General features: G+C 41.2%; 3 protein-coding genes across 4 annotated transcripts in view; 1 reads left to right on the top strand and 2 right to left on the bottom strand.

The window, feature by feature from the left end:
- The window catches only part of kiaa0513 (KIAA0513 ortholog), a 51,454-nt gene extending 39,715 nt beyond the window's left edge, over positions 1–11,739 (top strand). Inside the window, exon 13 of one of the 2 annotated variants that reach the window (XM_020704187.2) lies at positions 11,053–11,739. In XM_020704187.2, the coding sequence (XP_020559846.1) occupies positions 11,053–11,099 (47 nt within the window). In that variant the 3' untranslated portion in view covers positions 11,100–11,739. The remainder of the gene's footprint in view (positions 1–11,052) is intronic. The other variant, XM_020704188.2, reaches the window with a different exon arrangement.
- A 514-nt stretch (positions 11,740–12,253) lies between these two features.
- On the bottom strand, positions 12,254–14,005 carry foxl1 (forkhead box L1). Its single transcript, NM_001122919.2, has one exon. It carries the CDS (start codon positions 13,594–13,596, stop codon positions 12,616–12,618), a length of 981 nt encoding a protein of 326 aa, NP_001116391.1. The 5' UTR covers positions 13,597–14,005; the 3' UTR covers positions 12,254–12,615.
- Positions 14,006–15,688: 1,683 nt separating this feature from the next.
- LOC105354257 lies at positions 15,689–18,337 on the bottom strand. The gene has a single exon (XM_011476382.3). The coding sequence runs from the start codon at positions 18,239–18,241 to the stop codon at positions 16,700–16,702; it is 1,542 nt and encodes a 513-aa protein (XP_011474684.1). The 5' UTR covers positions 18,242–18,337; the 3' UTR covers positions 15,689–16,699.
- Between the last annotated feature and the right edge of the window lie 104 nt (positions 18,338–18,441).

Genomic DNA, 18,441 nt, shown 5'->3' with positions numbered 1-18,441 from the left:
TGCAGCGCGCCAGACAGCATCGCGGTGAATCCTCGCAGTAAACTGGATGATGATCCCTCTCGGTTGGTTGTTGTTCGGTCTCTTCGGGCCGAGTCTGTGTACCGTATCCACAACATCGGGGAGTTTGTCTTTCGCCTCCGGTAGAACAGACTGGCAGATCTGGATCACTTCTTGCCGCACGTTCTGATTTTCTTTCTCAGCCAAACCGCGAAGTTTCAGATTCCAGCGGCGGGAGTAGCTTTCCAGCTGGGAGATCCTTTTTTCCTGTGTTTCCACGATTGTTTTATATTTCTCCAGTTGTGCCTCAGCGTGGACCACTCTGTTCTTCATGTCACTAATTTCAGTACAAACGACATCAACGGAGCCTTTTACAGCTGAGATTTGCATGGAGTTCTCCTGCACAGCTTTTTTCATCTCAGAGATCTCTCTGGAGTTGCCGCTAATTAACTTTTCCAGAGTGTCTGACCTCGAGTTTATCAATTGTGTAAGTGACGAGAGTTGAGAAAGAACAGCCTCTGTCTCCGTTTCTGTGACTTTTCTCAGCTTACCAGCTGGGGAAGCAGTGGGTGTGCAGGGAAGAGCAGGGAAGTCTTCTTCTTCCATTAGGAATGGTTCCGAAACTGCCTCCATGTAGTCATGCATTGAGTCAATTAATTTGACTTTAGCATCAGTAGTCTTACTCGACGCAGACGGCTTTGCAGGTTGGCTAACGTTAGCAGGTTTGCTAACAGAGCCAACACTCGCTAGCGATTTCTTGAGTTCCGTCTTTCTCTTCTCGGCTTTGCTCATAATGCTTTGAGAACTATGCAAAAAGTATAAAGAAATTGTAAAGAGGTAAAAAAAATCAAGAAAAGGTCTTTGTTCACCGTGTATTATTACAAAAAACAGTTAGGTTTGCAGAGCTCAGCCAAACACGACTGCTCAGAGCGCCATCTTGGTCACCCCCCTCGCAGCTGCTGCTTTAGACAGAATCCTCTCACGACATTTTTTTTTTTTTTGTTTTTTTTTTTTTTCCAACTTGTCCTGTCCAACAGCTAGGCAGACAGATAGACAGATGACACGACATTTTGAAACATTTGTAAACCTGGTTGGTGTTGATATTTCTGGGTGCGTTCTGTCATCACATCCGCTAAATATTCAAAGATTAAAGTTTATGTTAACGTTTTACCGTCCCTTTCTTTGTTTACCTGCAGAACGGACGTCATCCACACAAACTACTTCCGGGTGACCGTTCTGCTTCAGACGAAATATTCAAAAAATAATTTAAACCTTCATTATCTGTTTGCTGCATTTTTGATTTAATATGTAAATGGGAAATACGGGAATTATCATGGTACATTGTTGTTTGGACGATAAAATCCGTCGTCGCTTCATTTAAAATACTTTTCAGTTCAAATGATTGACAAACATCATCATCCAATCAGCGTTGTCCCATAGTACCTGCTTCTTCCGGTTTGGAAATGTTTTTCATTTTTGAAGATTTCGTTTTGTTTTCTGGAAATTCATTCTGTGTTCTGAAATGTTTTTCATTTTTTAATATTTCATTTTTTTTCTGAAATGTTTTTCATTTTTTAATATTTCATTTTGTTTTTCTGAAATGTTTTCATTTTTTTTATTTCATTTTGTTTTCTGGAAATTATTTTTTTTCTGAAATGTTTTCATTTTGTAATATTTCTTTTTTTTTCTGGAAATTAATTTTGTTTTCTGAAATCTTTTTTTCTTTTTTTTCTTTTTTATGTTTTGGTTTCTGAAATTTTGTTTTGTTTTCTAAAATGTAATATGCTTTTTAAATTGTTGCTGTGATCTTAAAAAAATGTTTTTGTATCGAGTGATTTGTTGAATGGTTTGCACTTCAGGGCCACCGTACCTTTGAGATCACTGCATCTTCAGAAAGTCAAAACCACAACCTCCTCATCCTCCTTTTTCTTTGGCTGAATTCTTTGTCGTTTTTTGTTTCCCCGTTGTCCATCTGGTGGCGCCACAATTGTGGCGTTTTCTTTTTAGACAATTCACAGCATTCATGAGCTGGCATGGATGAGTCCAACACGGCTTCTTGTCCTGTCTGTCTCTCAGACCGTGCCGTTGGATGAAAACTTCACGACTGAAAATTCAGTAGGAGCCAATGAGAAAATAGGACTGAAGAACTTTCAACGCTTTAGAAAGTGGATGAATAAGCTTTACAGAACCCTCAAGTTACCAGGAGCTTGTGAATGCCAGCCATAATTTAGCCATGAATTAGCTTTGCTGGCTTTTCTGTAATCCGTTGAGTGTTTGCTATCACAACAGTCAGCTCTGGAGGAAATTTGATTGTCTTAGGAGCAGTTTGATGATAAATTAGCTAAATGCAATAACAGGATTAGAAATAAGTAAAAGATTATTACTTCATTGGCATATTTTCTTTAAATACGCATAAATAATCTGCCAATGAGGTAAGAATGGACATACCAAGAAATCTTCTTTCATTCTAAGACACTTTTTCTTGAACTAAGGTTGGTTTTCTATTTAAAAACTTTCTTGATGACAATATTGTTCTTGCAAAACAGAAAATAAAACTTTTTTTTTCTTGAAAGATGGGTCTTTTTAGCTTCCTAAGATTCAAATTTTGCAGTGTAGTTCTCTGTCTGCAAGCAGAACTTGAACCACATGATGAGACGTTGGATGTCCAGTCAGTCGGCCTTAGCAATTGGAGAAAGATAGTTTGGAGATCTAACCCACCAGCATGGGAAACTCAAAGATTGTTAAATGCTAAAAAGACAGCAAAGGAAAAGAAAACTCCAATGAAGAGAAACAGAAGTCACTGTTTGGGAGATAAATTATCCGGAGGAAACGAGGTTTAGATTCAGAGAAATGAAACCATCATTAGGAGCTAAACAGAAGAGAAACAGGTTTCTAGAGGGTCAAAGAGAGAGACTTGGTAGAATCAATCTCCACAGTGGTGGTTATAAATTGCTGAAAAGTCAGACGTCTCTTTAATATCTAAACTAAAGCGTTTGGGGGAAAGTTCCAGAACACCAGAGGAAGTCCTGTCTGTTTTCATCTGCATCATACAAGCTGAGTGTTGATGGGAACAATGAGTGTTTCAGTGTGTGAGAATCAGTCCGAGTTGTCCTCCTGTCTGCATTTTCAGCTCGTTGTGTAAATAAACAGCAGTCACGCTGGCTGCACTGCGATTGGATGCGACGTAATGAGCTGTGAAAGGGCAGTCAGCAGTGTCACACTGTGAACGGCGAGCTCTGTCTAATGAATGCCAGCCCTTCAGACAGTCATGAAACAGTCAGAGAAGGAGCATCCGCCAGACGTCTGCAGAAAAGTCATCCATAACCATGGAAAAAGTGTGCCCTTCAAGGACACTGAAGAAAAAACTTACATTAGATTATTAGGAGATGTCTGTTGGTACCTGTAAGGCACCACAACAACAATCCATTTTTTAAAAATAACGCATTTTATGTCTCTATCAAAGGATCTCCAACACAGACTTTGTGCCTCTATTGCTGGTGAGTTGCAGAGCCAATGTCACCCGTTTTATATTGGTACCACTTTTTTTTTTTTACTTGTCCTCTCCAATAGCTGAGCAAACAGATCAGAGAGGAAGGCCTCTTGTGTTGGACAGGTTTACTGTTGCAATTAAGGGTTATGAATCTGACACACAATTGTACAAACCCCTTTTGTATTTGAGGCTAATATATTTTCTCTACATTCTTTGACCGACATTGACATTAGCAGGAATTTAATGTCAAACTCCATTAATATGCTGATGATAGACAGCTTTACTTCACTTATACATAAAACCTTTAACAAAAGTTACTTTTAAAAGAAAAACTGCTTTTTTTGCTATAGTGTTTAATACAGGCAAAGAACTTGACATTATTAATCATTGTTCAAATGTAGGTTACTGAGTAAAGGCAATATTTTAGAGTCAGTGTGATATTATTTATTGTCAATATCTATTGTTGAATTCCAAAAATTAGCATGAAATCCATGTGGCAAAACAGTCTTCACCTATTGTAGTTATTCTGTTTGAAAACTGTCAAAAAATTCCCACAAACTTTAGATGCACAGCCTACTCACTGACTCAGCCTGTTGAACAATATTGCAAAAAACTGTAATAAACTCAATTAATATAGCCTAATTTTATCATTTATTCACGTATCAATCTGGTCTGGAAACGATTTAAACTGAACTAGAAAAACAAACGAAACCAGAGAATTTGAAAAGTTAAGCTACATTATATAACATTCTGAAACTCTTTTCAATTTGCTGTTAAAAAACAAACAATCATTAATGATGGGACTTTTTATTCTACATTTGTCTATGCTCCTCTCCGATAGATCAACTGTGATTCAGTAAATGATCTATATAACAGTTTCCGTTGCTTTTTGTTATGGTTTAAGCTTTCAGCTCACTTTCCAACTCTTTATTTCTTCCTGAAGTCCTCATCTAATATATTTTGACATTGTACATACAAACATGACCATGATGCATTCACAAACACTTTGGAAATGTCGCTTTCAGCGCACAGGTTGTGCAGAGCAGCTGGGCAACATTTATCACATCCAGTTTGTTTTGGTTGACGTGCTCAGATGAAGTGTGTCGTTGTGTGAGGAGCTCCATTGCAACATTTGCATAATGTGTGATTGTGTGTTTGTGTGCATGTGAGTGTGTGTTGCAGCACCTCTTCCTTCTGGATTGAGTGTTAAAGTCAGGGTGGTCCTGGTCTGAGGGTGGTAATCCTGCTGCTGTGTACAAGTCCTCCTGACAGCATTCACACACACACAAATACACACAGTTACACACAATAACACGCGATCCTCATGAGACCACGAGCTTTTGTTTACAGCTGCTGAAAGCACGGCTGCAGAGATGTTGAAAAGTTTTTATTTTTCACTCGCAATCATGACGCCATCGTGGGGAGGGCCTTCAGGAAATCCGCTCGTTCAGATTTAACAGCAGCAGGCTTGTTTTAAACAAACAACAAATCCTTTTTCTTGTGAGTCAGTCTCATTGAACATGGAGGAATCCGCTCTTTGACCATTCAACTGAATGAAGAATCCTAATGTGAACGGAGAGCTTCAAGAAGATGAATGATCAAAACCTCTTCATTTAGGACCTTCGTCACCTGGAGGGTTTTGAAGGTTGTTGGTCTCCATAACTCATTCAAGAAGCTCTACTTTCTGAAAACAGATATTTTCCAGGTTGAAAATATTTATGACATTTTTAAAAATATGCTTGAAAAATGCTTCATCACAATGAAACTATAGTGACTCTAGTTCTTTTACAATTGGACATTTTTCTCTACTAACAACGTCCTCTTTTTGCTTCTTATGGCATCTAAAGGCTTTCATGAACTTTGTGCTGTTCAAACGTCAACATTTCTGACCTTATTTTTTATGGTCTTGTAGATTTCTTTTACTTTTTCATTTTGTTCAAATTAATGGAAAAATTAAACGTTTTCTGAAAATGCATCAAATTTCAATGGAAGTGGATTAGGGGCGCAGAGAAAAAACAGGAGAAGGGGAATTGGAATGGGAAATGGGAAATTCAGACTTTAATCTCTGAGATTAAAGTCTGAATTCTGCAAAAAAAGTCCCAATTCTGTGATTAAAGTCAGAATTTACCATCACCTTTTTGTTCCTTCTTAATGACTCTAATCATCTGTAAATTTCTACTTAAAGCAAGAAGATGAATTGAATTTTAAACTAATTTCTCCTAAAAAACTTTGTCATATTTAAAAACTTCCCCTCTGAGGGACAAATAAAAAGATTATTTTATCTTTTACCCGATTTACTCCCTTTTTTAATATAATTTATAAGCTTTGGAAATATAAGACATTTTAGGTTTTACTGCTGAAAAACTTGAGTTTCTCAATTAGTTCAAACTTAAATTAATTTCAGTCATCTTTTTCAGACTTGTCCAGCATTTCTTATCTTTTTTTTCAGCAGTGATGCTTCTTTTTTTACAATAAAGCATCAAGCATCTACTGAATGTTAGAATGTGTTCTATTGTTTTTAAAATCCAGTTTCCATTGTCTATCTTGATCTGTTTCCACAAGCATTGCGATTGTTGGTCTTTGTAACAACTTTTTCTTGTGAAAACAGGGATTTGTTCTGCACGACCTTTTTGTTATGCTACACAAATATGAAAGATGTGGATGAAGTTGACAGCAGAAACATCCATGGAGTCTGCAGACATTTATACTCACGATCTTCAAACTGCTTTAGGGATTTCCAGATGCAAAACTCCGATACTTTTGAGTCTTCATTTTGTTTTTTAGATTATCCACCTTATAACCTCAAAACCCAAATACAATTGATAGAAACTCAAAAGCAATCAAGTGAACTGAATTATTGCTAAAATTAAATTCAGAAATTGGTGCTTAGATGCAGCCTTGTGCTTCTTTAGTATTTTTAGCATCACTTGCAATTCTTTTCTTTTGGGATTTCCCAACTAATCTGATCCAATTTAGCACAATTTCTAAGCTTTCGACGAGTTCAGCTGCTTCTCAGATAATTTTTCATTATTTAAAAATGTAACCTTTTTTATTTTTTAATCTGGTATATAAATCATCTTTTTATAGCATCAAATGTAGCTCAGAATAAATGCTTTATAGGTGATGCAGTCATTTCGAAGCTAACGTTGCAGTTTGCGTTTGAAAGCAAAACCTGATCAAATGACACTTTGACATTCCGAAGTGAATGAACCCGGTCTAGACGTTTGACCTCAACTCTTCACTGTTTTTGTTTCTCAAATGTTCTGATCCATCAGATTCACAGAGAACCTGCTGCTGTGGCTGCGGGTGAGAATCCGCTGGAAGAAGAAATGCAGCACCTCCTTAAAGAGACAGCCGATAAATCTGTTTAGGATGGAGGGTGAACAGCAGCCGTTCAGGACGAAGCTGGAAGTAATAAAAGCATCTTGAAGGCTTGATGAGCCTAACTTTATGATATCTCTGTGTTCTGCAAGCTGCATGTCTCCTCCCAGCATCAGCCCTGGAGAACATTAGGATGTACGGCACTTGGTGCCGGGAACCCTGACTTGATTAGAAGCTAATGCAGCCCCAACTAAAGCCATCAATCTTCATCTGGGCCCCTCCCTCCCCCTGGTGCCGAGTGTGTATTTGGACAAGTAGAGGTGGTTTATGTAGAGAGTGAAAATATATAATAAACACTCGGATTAGAGTTCCTTTTGAAGAAGCGAGCTGTGGGCCGAATGCTTCAGCGCTGAGCAGGAACAGTGATTGCAGATGAAACGAGCGTGATGACACTTCCCAGAGCTGCTGCCACCCTCCCCTCACACACTTACCTGATTTATCTACTCCCCAGCATCGCAGAAAAACGGAACAGTGCTCTGAGATGATCTACAGCCATCCAGGTCCACGTTTGAAAGAGAAGAGCTACAACACTGTTGTGTAACAGAGAGGAAAATTATTCAGATTCTCCCTTTGTCAGTGTTTTTCCTTTCAAATGGAAAAAACTAAGAAGGTCCGGCCTCACACTGAAATAAACAATTGCATGAAAGATGAAAAAAAAGAAAAAGGAAGACAATAATTCAAAGAGAAAATATGTTATCAAAGTCTATACCTGTTCAAGTTTTAGTCCGATCATCTGATCTATTTTTAAAGTGTTACCAGTAGTCTTTAAATTACATTTATGCTGTTTTTCCCCCCCAAAATCATGTCATTTTTTAGGACATCTGCAGAACTTTGCCTCTGACTTGTGGGCAGAACAATATTGAACTGATCCAGCTGTACAGGTTTGAGCCAGATGGAAAACCAAGAATGTGCATATTTGTCTGCAACTGGATGCATCAGAGAACAGCAGAGCAGGGAGCTTGTGGCCTGCCGACTGCAGCATCTCACCTACAGGCTTTTTCCAGCGGCCTTTAGGCATCTGCTCCTGATTCACCACGATTTGAATAAAGAGACACTCGGAAATGCAATTTTGAGCTTAATTTTCACTTCAATTTCAATTCAATTTTATTTGTATAGCCCAAATTCACAACAACAGTCATCTCGATGGGCTTCGTTAATTTTCTTCATAAATATCCCCCACCAGCAGAAAAACGTCACAAGAACATGTTAAAACCCCCATTTTCGTCAGAATGGATGTTTAAGGTCAATAAAAGGCTCCATATTTAACATCATTTAGTAATGGAGTACCTAAAACAACAAACCAAAGCCATTTTGATGTTTTGGATGCATTTTGTCTCCTGAAACAAAAACTAGACTCTGCATCAAGAGCAAGACTAAAAATCTGCTGAGTGAAAGCATCATCATCATCATTTTCCTCTTCACCCACCTCCTTGTCCAACAAGCCAAACGAGGTGGAGCAGTTTGGGGGGAAAATTAAGGTTTACATTGATTTGCTACACAAACAAACTCGGAGGAGACACAACGCGACCACAAAGAGAACAAGTTCTCACAGAGCAACCTAAATAACGGCTGGAGAGTCTAAACGGCCACTTAGAGACGCAAAATAATCTCAGCAAGACGCGGAACCAAAACACAGAAAATGATGTGAAACATCTGCAGGACGCAACAGCCGTGTGGTCCCCCGTGTGTGTGTGTGTGTGTGTGTGTGTGTGTGTAGGTGTGTGTGTGTGGGGGGGGGGGTGTTTTGTACAAATGGCAGCTGCAGAAACTTAAAACAAACGGACAAAGATTAGGATAAACCTCACAGAGGAAGCAGGCAAAGAACACAGTCACCCCCCGTCTGCATGTTCGGAGAGGGTCCTTCAGCTTACCCCCCCCCCCCCCCCTCTCTTTACAGATCAAACTCCTGCCTTCATCAGGTAACCCTCCTCTTCCTCACTGTCAGATGGTTCTGCAGGACGAAGTTTTTCCTCATGTTTTATTTACATGTCTGCCACAAGAGTTCCCCACAGGAAATGCTTGACTGTAACAACGAGGGGGGGGGGGGGGGGGGTATTTCAAACAAACATCATGATTTGCAGCTTTTTACGGCAGAGGGACAGAGCGTCTATATTTAGACATGTTTGGGATGACACTGTCACCACCGCGCCTGATGTCACGCAGGGGGGTATTCCAGAAAGCAGGTTATGCTAGCTCCCACGATAAGTTTGAGGCTAAGGAAGTTGATAACCTCAGCTTTTGATTCCAGAAATGGAGGTATGTTTCAGGGTAGGTCAAGTTACCATGGCAACTCATGCTCTGAACATAACCTGGTCCGGAGCAGGTTTAGTTGAAGCTTAGTTTGTTTACAGAGAGGTGAAGCAGCATGGTGTGTCCATTTGAAGATGATTTAGTGGATGAAGAAGCTCAGATAATACTTTTTCCAACATGAAAGGATGATAAGACCATGTATGGATGTTGGAAAAATAAACTTTTTTACTTTGATCTAACTTAATTATTTGCTTCAGTTAAGATAAATCATTTTTTTAGGTCACCTTAAAAATAACACGTAGTTTTCAGACAGTTATTTTGCTTTCATTCAAATTAATTCAATTAAGTAGGTGTAACTTTGGTGCTGCAGTTAGATAGGCACCGCAAGGGATTCTGGGATATAATTCCCTTTGCCTGTCTGGACAGATTTGGGTTTAAGTGTGGGTTTTTGACATAATGTGCTTAGTTGTATAGCTATTTTACTGTGTTTTGCCATGTTTTGCCGAGTTATTTTGTCCTACCATAATTATGTCTCTGCACCATGAGTGAGAGTGAAGGAGAGGATGATGAGTTCATGTACCACCCCTACCACAATGCATTCTAATGTCAGTGTTGGAATATTCTTTAATGAATTTTTGCACTCCGTTAATTTTTCCCGTCCTTTTTATTGTTATAAAAATGAGCATATCTGCCGGCTCAAACTTAGACATATGACAGTTCAAGAAATATAATTAATTAAGATGGAAAAAAGATTAATGGAGTAATGTGACATTTAGTTAGATTAATACGTAAATTTGAGTTGTATAAACAATTATTGAGTTTTATAGACGTAAGAAATTAGGTTGAATAATTTTAACTAAATTATTTGTTACAAATAGAAGAAATTTATATATATATATATATATATATATATATATATATATATATATATATATATATATATATATATATATATATATATATATATATATATATATATATATATGGAAACAAGATCAGAAATTTTGTTATTTTTCTCGAAGCAGAAACTCTTTTTTTTTATGATGCAGCCGTATTACTTTTTTGATGGATTTATAATCTTTATCCGCCGTCATTAAAATCTCAGACTCCGTCTCACTTCCGTCTCAAGTGTCCCGCTTTCTTTTTTTCTCTCCACGCGTTTCCATGGTGACTCGGGAATTCGGCGATCCATTGAGAATGTCTTTATGTACTTGCTGTGCACGAGCATTAACCCAGGGTTACCAAGTCGAGCGTAATTACGCCAACTCATATCCGGTCTTTTGGAACCGACATACCCAGAGTAAGTAAGTTCAGGCGGATTTCAGCCAGAGTTCAGGCTTAAAGTCAGGCTAGTTTAAACATGCTTCCTGGAATACCCCCCAGGTGTGGAGCTTTAAAAGGGGCGGGGCAGTGACCCCATCCTGATGGTTTCATGGTAAAGTTTCCAAGACCCAAATGTTGATTCAACTGAATTCAGCTCATTTGTTATTCTTCTGGTTTCCTTTTTGTTGATTCTGTGACTTTCTGACGTTCCACTCTGTTTTCTTGAAGTTATTTTTCTTCTTCTGAGCCAAAAGTAGTCTGATTAGTTGTACCACAGGTACTTCACTAAGACGTCTTGTGCAGAAACACAAATTGTTCAAACTGTGTGTGTGGGGGGGGGGTTTCAATGTCTTTATTAAATTGAGCAAAATAAATCAAAAACAAACCAAAAAACATTTATTATGTTTCTGTCTGACAAAACTGCATTCAGTTTGAAAAAAAAAAGAAAGTTGAAAACCTTCCTTTGACAAAAACTAAGTAGTTTAGTCTGCAAACACTTTGGAGTCACAATTATTTACAGAAATTTGGTTTGAAAAAAGGGATATTTGATCGGATCAATGATTCTGATTGTTTACAGCCAAAACCTGCTCCTCCTTTCTTCTTATCTGCAGGAATCTCAAAAAGACCAAATCTTGAAAACCTGATGAGCTGCTGCTGATGAATGAATGAAATCGCATCCAAACTTCAGGAAAAGTGAGCAGGAACAACGAAGGGGATCCAGGAGGCAGATGTGTTTGTCCTTTCTGGAATATTTGGAGCAATAAACAAACAGAAAAGTTGACCCCAAGCAAAAACAGAATCGTCATGATGATAAGTGAGAAAACAAAAACGTTTGTCGGTTTAGCAGCTTTCCCTGCAATTTAAGATAAGATAGAGAAATGATCACTTTCACCTAAAGCAGTAAAGCACATGTCACGATTCGCTTATGTCTTCTTTGCTCTCTGTGGAGGCTCGCTGTGACTCCGCCCATTCGAGCTGTCACACCTGCCTGAACTTTGCTGATTAGCCACAGTATTTAAGGAACCCTGTGAGGCTTTAGAGTTGGCTTGTCTTTTATTCAAGTTCTTAGTTCTGTTGAGTTATTGGTTTTGTTTTATGCCTTTTGTCGTCAGTAACGTCTTCCCTGCATGGATTCTCACTTGTTTGCCAGACTGTGACACACAACTCTTAGATTCTAAAATTCCTCTTTACTTTAGATGTTTGAAACGTGTCAAAAAGCTTTGATAAGTTTTGGATTCTAAGGTGAAAAACAGAAAATAATGTTTCAATTCTTGTATGTTTTAAATGTGCTGTCTATTTTAAAATGCAAATGCTTGTTTTTCATTTTCCTCAATAATTAATAAAAATATGATTTAAAAGGTTTGATTAAATGAACTCACTGTTTTAGATTTTTTCTGTTTTTTAGTTTGACTTTTACACATGTTGGGGGGGGGGGTGCTGCTGAAAGGAACAGAAAAAACAGACTGCAAATGAGTTTAGGAACATTTGTTTTCACAAAGTGTTATGCTGTTTTTTTTAACAATCCTTTACACTTATATACTACTTTCTGTAAATGTCCACATGAACATAATTAAGCATATTTTTCCAGGTGGAGACATTGTTGTAGTTCCATCATCAAACTCAGTGAAAGCTCTATTAGAGGACAGAAGATGCTTTCACTCATCAGGTCAGCAAAGTGGATCCTGCTGCTGTTAAGCCGTCTGCATATGACGCCACGTGCCTCGGATCGCAGGAAGGGTTACAGAGAAGTCAAACAAGTTGATGTTGAAGGATGAAAGTTTCTGGTTGATTCAAATAAAGAAACATGTTCTTACAAAAACTAAACTTTATTTTGCAACTAAAGAGAAAATTTCAACGTTTAACATGTCTGGCTATGTTAAGTATGAAATGTCAGATTTCTTTTTTTAAATTACAAAAAAAAATTGTAAAGGGTCTTAACTTTTAGACTGATTCAAGGAGAAAGAAATTGAGTTTTTATTAAGTGCTTTACAAAAATCACCTTTTTTCATTGTGTAAAAACGTCATCACACATGCGTAAAGGTGACTTAAGATGAGTCAAGGTCTCCCTGTTAAATGTTAAAATACGTTCATTGATGGTTATGATGATCATGAATGTCTTGAGAGCACGCGCGTGAGGCGCAGAAAGGTAAATCTAGTGGGGGAAATGCGCGCGCTCATTTGAAGCGAAGCACGTCATCGGCACAGGTGAGTGACAGGTAGGAGCAGAGCGGAAAGCCCATGTGGTAGAGCTGCAGGGGAGAGCTGAGGGAGGCATTGTGCGCAGGCGCGCTCTGGATGCTGCTGCGCGCATCATCATCGCGCTTGGACAGGATGCTCTCGATGGTGAAGCCTTTGGATCTGTCCGTTCTCGGAACACTTTCTTTGGGTTTGTCCCGTCCTGGAGCGGCCAGGTCCGTGTTTGCGGTGCAGCTCACGGCACAGAGCGGGCCTCTGTTTCTGCCCCTAAAGGCTGAACTCCGGTCCGGTTCGGCCCACAGCGCTGTGGGACTCGGCTCCGGGTTGTCAATGCGCCGTCGCGCCGGCGGGGACTCTTTGGATTTGGGTATGGAGGGGTTCTGCTGCTCCTCCGAATGGTGAAACTCGGCGACAACTGTCTGTTTGTCCCGCTCTGCGCCCTGGGCCCCCCTGAATGACCCCTGGCCCCTGCAGCGCTTGTGTCCAGCAGGTTTAGAGTCCTGGACCTGCGACGGATTCTTGGTCTTTCTCTTCCTTCGGCGGTAATTCCCGTTTTCAAACATGTCCAGACACTTGGTGTCCAGCGTCCAGTAGCTGCCTTTTCCCGGGCGCCCCCTCTCCCGCGGCACCTTGATGAAGCAGTCGTTCAGGGACAGGTTGTGTCTGATCGAGTTCTGCCAGCCCTGCTTGTTGTCGTGATAGAAGGGGAACCGGTCCATGATGAACTGGTAGATGCCGCTGAGCGTTGCGCGCTGACCTGGCGCACTCTTGATGGCCATGGCGATAAGGGCGATGTAACTGTAGGGCGGCTTCTGGGGGGGCTCCTGGCGGCTTGGTACGAAGCTGAGCGCAGCAGGAACAACCCCTCCGCCGTACAGGTAAATGAGTGGGGGTCCGGAGAGGCTCAAAGCCGGAGAAACCCCTCCGAGGGGCTGCAGCCGGCCGTGGTCGTGCGTCATGACGCGCGGGGAACCGCAGAGTGTTCCGGGAAAAGTGGAGCCTGCTCCCGGATCGCCTCTCCGCCTCTAAATAAGCCGGCAGCCTCATGAGGGCCCCAGAAAAATGTTAATAATTGTTGTAGGTTTGCTGTGTGGTGTTGACTTTGCGCCGGGAAATAAATTGTCCATCATAAACAGTCGGCGGCGCTCGCAGCCCACCCACATTAATTAAAATTTCATTGCTCTGAAACTCCCCTCCTCTGCACAGCGACCAATCAGGCAACGGCTTTCCCCCTCATCTGTTTACAGAATTAGTCTCTTGATAAGTCTGCCCACCCAGGTCGAATCAAGCTGTGTTTATTTGGAAAAATTTCCGGGCACCCAATACATAAACGCTCTGATGTGCTGTTTGAAATATCACGTCCACCCGTGACGCTGCGAGCCGCTCACACAGAGAGAGAACAAGCAAACACGGCGGGGTCTTTTCGGGGAGCCGCGGCGGACCCCATCAAACCAAAACAAGGAGCCAAATTACTGCAAGGCTTTGTTTCAGCCGACGACGCAAACGGACGGAGAAGGTCCACGATCTCTGCCTCAGAACCGAGAAAACTGAACAAAATGACATGTTTCATGAAAAATATTCTTTGTTGAGATTTTTTAACTTTTATATTGACGAGAAATCAGCCGCAGAGTTGCTTTTTTCCATTTGTGCAAAGACGCTTTTACTTTGAAAGGCTCAGTTTTAACTTTTGGTACTTTTCTGCTTTAAAAACGTGTCAAAACGCAGATTTTTTTTAAAGACAGAAATGTTCATTTATTAAAATAAACTCGCCCTTCTTTGAAAATGTTCATGGAAAATACTGAAAAACGTAATGTAGTGCAGCTGGAGCCATTTAAACCAAAACATAAATAAATAAATAAACCATGGAGCTCAATAAACAGACACAAAAAGAAAACTCCAGAGTTCTGAGGCTCAAACAAATGATTTGGAAGTCTTTACCAGAAAATACACTTTAATGCTGAAAGAGTTCATCTGAAAAGAAGAAAAATAATATAGAAAAGAGAGAATGTGTACATTGAAGCTGTTTCTTGTGTCAGAAAATAACAGAAACATTTCATAGGATTCAGATTTTGAGGTTCAGCTGCTTTGACTTTATTGTCCTCAGAGAAGCATGCAGGAGTGTCTTTCCTTACAAGGACAGGACCGGCCGAGGATTATTTGTAGATGTGACCATGATGCTTTATATTATGTATTTTCCTGTTTATAGGTCAGAGGAGGATTATAGCAACTTTACAAGTGCACACAGCTGGCTTCTGCTTACATTAGAGATTCTGAGCTTTTTGGTGAATAAACTTCACTTTTCTCTGTTTCACATTCGGTGATTCATGGGCGGATTAAACCAAACTAACAGGCAGGATTCAGGGTTTCTTTCCATCCCTCCATCAAGAGAGTCTTTTTAAAATGAAAGTCAGAAAAAGAGCTGCACTAATTCTAGCCGTGGAAAAGCTTGTTAACTGTTGTGAGAAAAGCTGTGATCAGAACCGGATAAAGTTTCCGAACCTCAAGACCCACAGAGAGTGATAAGAGCAAAGATATAAAACCAAACAAACACAGAGGGAGGTGCATCAGAGTAATTCAGCAGGATGAAACAAATCATAGAAAAGTCTTTAGAAAGGGGCGCCTGCTTTCTTCAAATGATATATAAACAAGGACTCAGAGGATCACGTCTGTTTGATGCATTCTGGGTCCATCCATCCTCCTAAAAACACAGCTAATGAAGAAAATCTGAACCAAACAACACCTATATAATCTAGTTTATGTTAATTCTTTAAAGAGGAACACAAAGTCATCAGGAGAGCGCCAACGCTGCACAATATTATGTGCAATTGTTGCTCAGTGTTTATTCCTAACAATTCCAGCCTATTGTAGTCGGTTGTTATAGTCTGGTTCGATCCATATAACCTAACAGTACTAAATTATTCTGGTTTCATTTTATAAAAGATGTTTTCATCATAAATCTGCTGTGTAATCCCTGAGGACGACCCGTGAGATTGTCTGGATTAAAGTCCTCTTCTTTATACAGTTCATTCTTTTTTATTATCTTTTGACACATTTTGCTGTTGTTAAATTAATGTTTTATCCGCTCCGAGTCTCATTGAGCCACCTCTTTGCTTTTGTTGATTTTTAATGTTTTCTTCTGTTGACATCCTCACTTACTTTCATCACTTTACTTTTCCTTAAAGTCATTTTGAACGTTTTGACTTTCATGTTGTTGCTTTTTAAACTTTTGCTTTTTAAAAACTGAATAAAAAAGTTAATCTGGGACGTTGAGGACACCTGCTGGACATACAAAGTATTGCAACCCACTTTATTTCATCCTAGAAGAAAAACAAAAAAAAAGTGTCTTGTTTTATTGTTATGGTGGAGTTTTAGAGCCACCATAAAGGAAAAAAAAACTGCATAAATATATGAGAAGTAAGTCGTATATTCATGAGAACAAAATTCTATGTGAATGAAATAGTAAGTTTAAAATTTAAAAAGCCGTAATTTTGAAAAGAAAAAAGTCGTGATTTTTGAAATTAAAGTTGTAATTTCATGAAGATAAATTTGTACAAATAAGTAAAGCAGGCTGAGCGACTGATGTCCATCTGATTTCTCTGAATTGTCTGCAACATTTTGAAAGCTACAAAAATAACATTTAATTTTCAAAAAACATAAGTTTTTCCTTGTAATATTGTGACTTTATGTAACATAAATTCACAACTTTATTCTGGAACATTTATATTCAAACCTACAGATTTTTTATTTTTTCCCCAGCAGCTCAGTGGCTGTGTGATAGTGTCTCCCATGAAAATGAGATGCTGTGGGTTTAAATCCACAGTGGGGGTCATGTGGCTCATGACCCCCACTGTGGATTTAAACTTGAGTCAGGTGTGACGAACACCTACTGTGATTAGAAATGTTGACTTTATTATTCAACCCAGAGAAGCCGGGACGTAACCGCAGTCGTCAGCGGTCCGGTTCCACTCTGACTTGACCTGCAGGAGCTCCTTTAAACAACAAAGAAGAAAAGCACAGCACACGAGGTGATGTAACCTGCTGCAGTTCGTGGTTCTGATTCTGTCAGACGGCGTGCGCCGGAGGATCTTTCTGCCTCGGAGTGACGAGGTACTTCACGGCCCAGTGCAGGAGAGAGGCGGCCACTCTGAACCGGCTCAGATCCTGGAGGTTCTGTCCGCACACCTTGTAGGTGTACGTGAACGGCTTTCCATCACCGTGGGTGTTCAGGATCTTTCTCGGGCCCGGTTCTGTGCTCGGAGTGACGGGTTCTTCTGTTCTGGAGGTTCCTGTCAAGTCAAAGAGCCAGGAGGGGGGGCTCTCGCTCAGCTCTTCCTGCCCCGGCACGCCGGGTTCTGCTGTGACATCACACCGCTTCCTCTTAGGCTTTCTGTAGTTTTCCTGGTCGAAGTTATGATCAGCTGGCGTCAGAACCAAAAGATTCTGCTGGGCTGTGTCGTCTGAGCTCGGAGGTTGGGGTGGATTTGTGGAGGTGGTGGACGAAGAGGGGAGGGCGGTCGGCTGTTTCTGGTACGGTGGAAGGTAGCTGTGGACTGGGAGTTGTGTGCTGGTTACCATGGCAGCGGCGTCAGGGTGGGATGCAGCTGCAGCGCCGCACTCTGGCGGGGTCGGGGTCATTTCCCTGGATGAATCGGAGGATAACGATCTGACATCCAGAGGAGGGAAAACGTCCCAGGGGTTGGACAGAGACAAGTCATCCGAGTCTGAGAGAATGAGTTCGTGCAGCAGACTGTCCTCTGGAACAGGCGAGCTCTCACCTGCATCCCAACCAGGTGCCTGCGGTGGATCGGCTTCTGTCGCAGGGTGGGCCTCTCCTCCTGTGCCCGCCGGCACCTCCACCTGCTGGGAGTCCTCCTCAGGGATGAGAAGGCACCTCGCCGGTACCGTGAAACTCTCCTCCCCCTTGTATCTGACCCGGTCCACGTCCCAGCCCGTCCTCAGCCAGGTGTCAGCTGCTCTGTGAGCAGAAGTCGACGGTTGATGGCGTCCAGGAGGGCTGTCCGCTGCCGTCAACCTCTTCCTGATGTCATCCAGAACCTCCTGCAGGCAGTCGTCCTGCCACGCCTCCAGCAGCTGGGTCAGATCCAACTCACACTGGCTCCAATGAAAGTTCTCCTGAACCAGAAGGCTCTGCCAGGTTTCACGGATCTTCATCCTGACGGAGGAGAGGCTCGTGTAGCAGGGGGTGAGCTCTTTAACCGGACCGGCTGCGATGGTGCCCAGCTCTCCCACAGATAGGTAGAACCAGCATTTATTCTGTTCTGTGTCCATGTGAAACTGCAGCCGGTAGTCCTGGATGAGCACCGTGGAGTTGATCATGCCGTTAAAGTACTCCCGGTCTTCCCGCTCCTGCAGATTCTCCCAGGCCGAGGCGGTGAGCACGGCCGGAATCCAGATCAGCCCGTCTGACAGAACCAGGAGCTCCGTGGGGCCTTCGCATCCGCGCGCCTGGGACTGAGTCATCTGATCCAGCCCGATGACGTGAGCCTTCAGCCGGCCACGTCTACCATCCTCAGGGCCGCCGTAGCTCAGGATCAGACTCTCTATCCACGGCGTGAGCCTACTGGGACCATATTGATGAAGCATATCTGTGGTTCAAACTATGCGCCTACCGTCCACTTCCGGCTGGAACACAGCTGCGCAGAGTGATACTTCCTGTTTCTCAATTGGTCCACCGGAAGTGAAAACACTAGCTCGTTTATAAACCGCTACATTTTTTTATTTTCTGTTGATGCATTTTGAGAAGAAAACAACTCATATGCGATAGTTTTTAGAATTTTAATTCC

The sequence above is a fragment of the Oryzias latipes genome, chromosome 6, assembly GCF_002234675.1.
Source record: "Oryzias latipes chromosome 6, ASM223467v1".
In the NCBI taxonomy this organism is placed as follows: domain Eukaryota; kingdom Metazoa; phylum Chordata; class Actinopteri; order Beloniformes; family Adrianichthyidae; genus Oryzias; species Oryzias latipes.
This window is presented reverse-complemented; position numbering and strand designations above follow the sequence as displayed.

Excerpts from the sequence above, each read along its gene's own strand:
- foxl1 (NM_001122919.2), bottom strand. The coding sequence starts at position 13,596 with ATGACGCACGACCACGGCCGGCTGCAGCCCCTCGGAGGGGTTTCTCCG.
- LOC105354257 (XM_011476382.3), bottom strand. The coding sequence starts at position 18,241 with ATGCTTCATCAATATGGTCCCAGTAGGCTCACGCCGTGGATAGAGAGT.